This window comes from Penaeus monodon, chromosome 40 (assembly GCF_015228065.2).
Source record: "Penaeus monodon isolate SGIC_2016 chromosome 40, NSTDA_Pmon_1, whole genome shotgun sequence".
In the NCBI taxonomy this organism is placed as follows: Eukaryota; Metazoa; Arthropoda; class Malacostraca; order Decapoda; family Penaeidae; genus Penaeus; species Penaeus monodon.
In genome coordinates, this window is record NC_051425.1 from 29081835 (window position 1) to 29084334 (window position 2500).

The 2500-nt window shown below is 33.8% G+C and overlaps 1 protein-coding gene across 1 annotated transcript in view; it reads right to left on the bottom strand.

Annotated features, from left to right (window-relative positions):
* The window catches only part of LOC119597933 (epidermal retinol dehydrogenase 2-like), a gene marked incomplete at its 5' end in the record, with an annotated part of 17851 nt that overhangs the window by 5950 nt on the left and 9401 nt on the right, over positions 1-2500 (bottom strand). The window contains 3 exon segments of the mRNA XM_037947601.1: positions 1238-1354; positions 1700-1782; positions 2256-2417. Of these exon segments, the coding sequence (XP_037803529.1) occupies positions 1238-1354; positions 1700-1782; positions 2256-2417 (362 nt within the window).

A 2500-nucleotide genomic window follows, 5' to 3' on the forward strand; every position in this document is an offset into this window, starting at 1 on the left:
ATAAAAGGTATTAGTTAGATTATAAATTATACCTTTTCTTTTAACAATTGGGATGATATCATCAGAATAAAGTTTAAAATGTGAAGCTGATTATGCCAAACTTAGGTTTTTAATAAAAAGAGGTATAATGCAATTAATTGTGAACTATCTACAGTATTTTCTCTATTAAGTCAGTGAGTTCAAAACTAGTCCTTACATATATGTAAACTTGATCCAAATGATGATCATCGAATTAACATCAATATCAGTTTCCCCCACTCCCACTAAATAAGTGTGCATCTAAACTTTTACATGATCTCACAAATTGAAGCATGGATTACCAACAGATGTATTTTAACCATAAGATCAAACTAAATGTGATTCAAGTGCAAGGCTGTATTATTGATGTTGATAGTTTTAGTCATCTATTTGCCAATATATTGAGCTTTAAAATTTGAAGAATTATATCACAGAATTATTCCTTATTACTACATAATTACTGAGAAATACAGTATTTCCTTATATGCAAGATTTCCTAGGTTAATATTAATACAATTTTGTTTAAAACTTGTGATTTACCTATTACTTTAAAATATATAAAAAAAAGACATACAAATCGTCACATGCGAGTGCGTGTGTACATCCGTGTCCACAAGCATCACCTGCATGTGTGTGTGAGCACACGTGCAGATTTGCTTAATTTTGGATAAATCAAATCTACACAGCAAGCATGGGTAGATGGACGAGTATAACGGAATGATAAATTTTGAAGACCACAAAAGACAGAAAGAGGTGGAAATCCATGATCGCCAACGTCCTTGTGGGACAGGGCACTTGAGAGAGAGAGATGGTAGTAAGTGAGTCTATCGTTGATATGATGGTGTGTTGAGAACCACTAACAATGATCACCTAAACAACTACTTCTCTTTGGAAGGATCGTTGGTCAGCCACCCCAGTATAAAGACCCAGTCAACCACATGATGTCAACACATATATATATATATATATATATATATATATATATATATATATATATATATATATATATATATATATATATATATATATATATATATATATACACACAGCAAATCAATGCTACTTTGCAGCCTGAGAATATCTAATAATCACAATATAAATTAAGAAATTTGAAATATTCATAAAACCTTTTTCCAGAATAAGAAAATAAAATTGAAAAAAACAGTAACAAAAAAATATAAAAGACAAGCAAAAAGAATGTAAAAAACAAGCCACCTACTATTTCAAAAGAATCATCAATCTGCAGAAGGAAGGCAGGATGACAGTGTAGCGGTTTAGCAAGATGCCGTCTATTGTCTCAGAGGCCACATAATCCGGCTTTAAAATTGGAAACAGACTGCAAGAAACGGAATTAATTAGTCAGTTAAAAAATAATTAAATAGTAATTGATCAATTAATAAAAAGGCATTAATAAATAAGTCTGAAAACTTTCATTGATATAATCCTGAAGAAATACTTCCCCCCAAAATAGAGGGTTTGGCAAAAACGACCAGAGAGGAACCTTAATACAGAGCCTAGAAAGTTTAAAATATAAATCTGTTATAAGGTAGGAATGATTCAAGAACTATTTCCTTCAACTTGTAGGTATGAAATAAAAACTATAATATTAGCAATTCCAGATTTCATAGTCAGTGAACCAATTATAATACAGATACGGAAGAAGAATCTATTCAATACATACCTTGATTTCACTCCATCAAACATTCCAGTGCTAATATAGTATGGACACACAACTGTAGTGTGGACTCCTTTATGTCCTTCAACCTGAAAAAAATTATTACTCTACAAACTTGCTGCTAAAGTGATTGTGATTTTAGTTCATCATACTTAGTCAATATCTTATCTCAACAAAATAAATTGATTGATGATTTTTTACAGAATTCTTTAGTTATAATTCATATTCTGTGAAACATGAAAATAATCAAAGGTGCATAATTTCCGAAACTTTCAGCAAGAACTATCTATTTCAGATCTATCCCTTCCTTCCCTCTCTCCTTTCATCTCTCCCACCTATCCACCCCACCCCCTCCCACCCTCTCTCCATCTCTATACACAATGCCTACAGCAGCAAATTTAGACACCTTCCCTTCTCTCTCATCCCCCTCCCTTCCCCCATTCTTCTTCCTCCCATTCATCCCTTATTCCTGCCTTCACATCTATCCTTCTCTCCTTTTAAAAATCTTCCCATCTTCTCTCTCTCTTTCCCTCCTTCCCTCCTGCATCCCCAACATTCTTACCATTAGCTCGAGCCGCAGACTCTCGTCAAAGCCCACAGCAGCAAACTTGGAAGCACAGTAGTCGGTGAGCTTGTTGACCCCAGATAGGCCAGCCAAAGAGGCCACAGTAACCACATGACCCTTGTTGGCAGAAATCATATCAGGGAGGAAGGCCTTGATGGTCTGGAATAAAAAGTTAAGAAGAGATTTTTTTTTTTTTTTTTTTTTAACAGTAAGTTCATGTTTGCCGTGGTCACAGCATGATA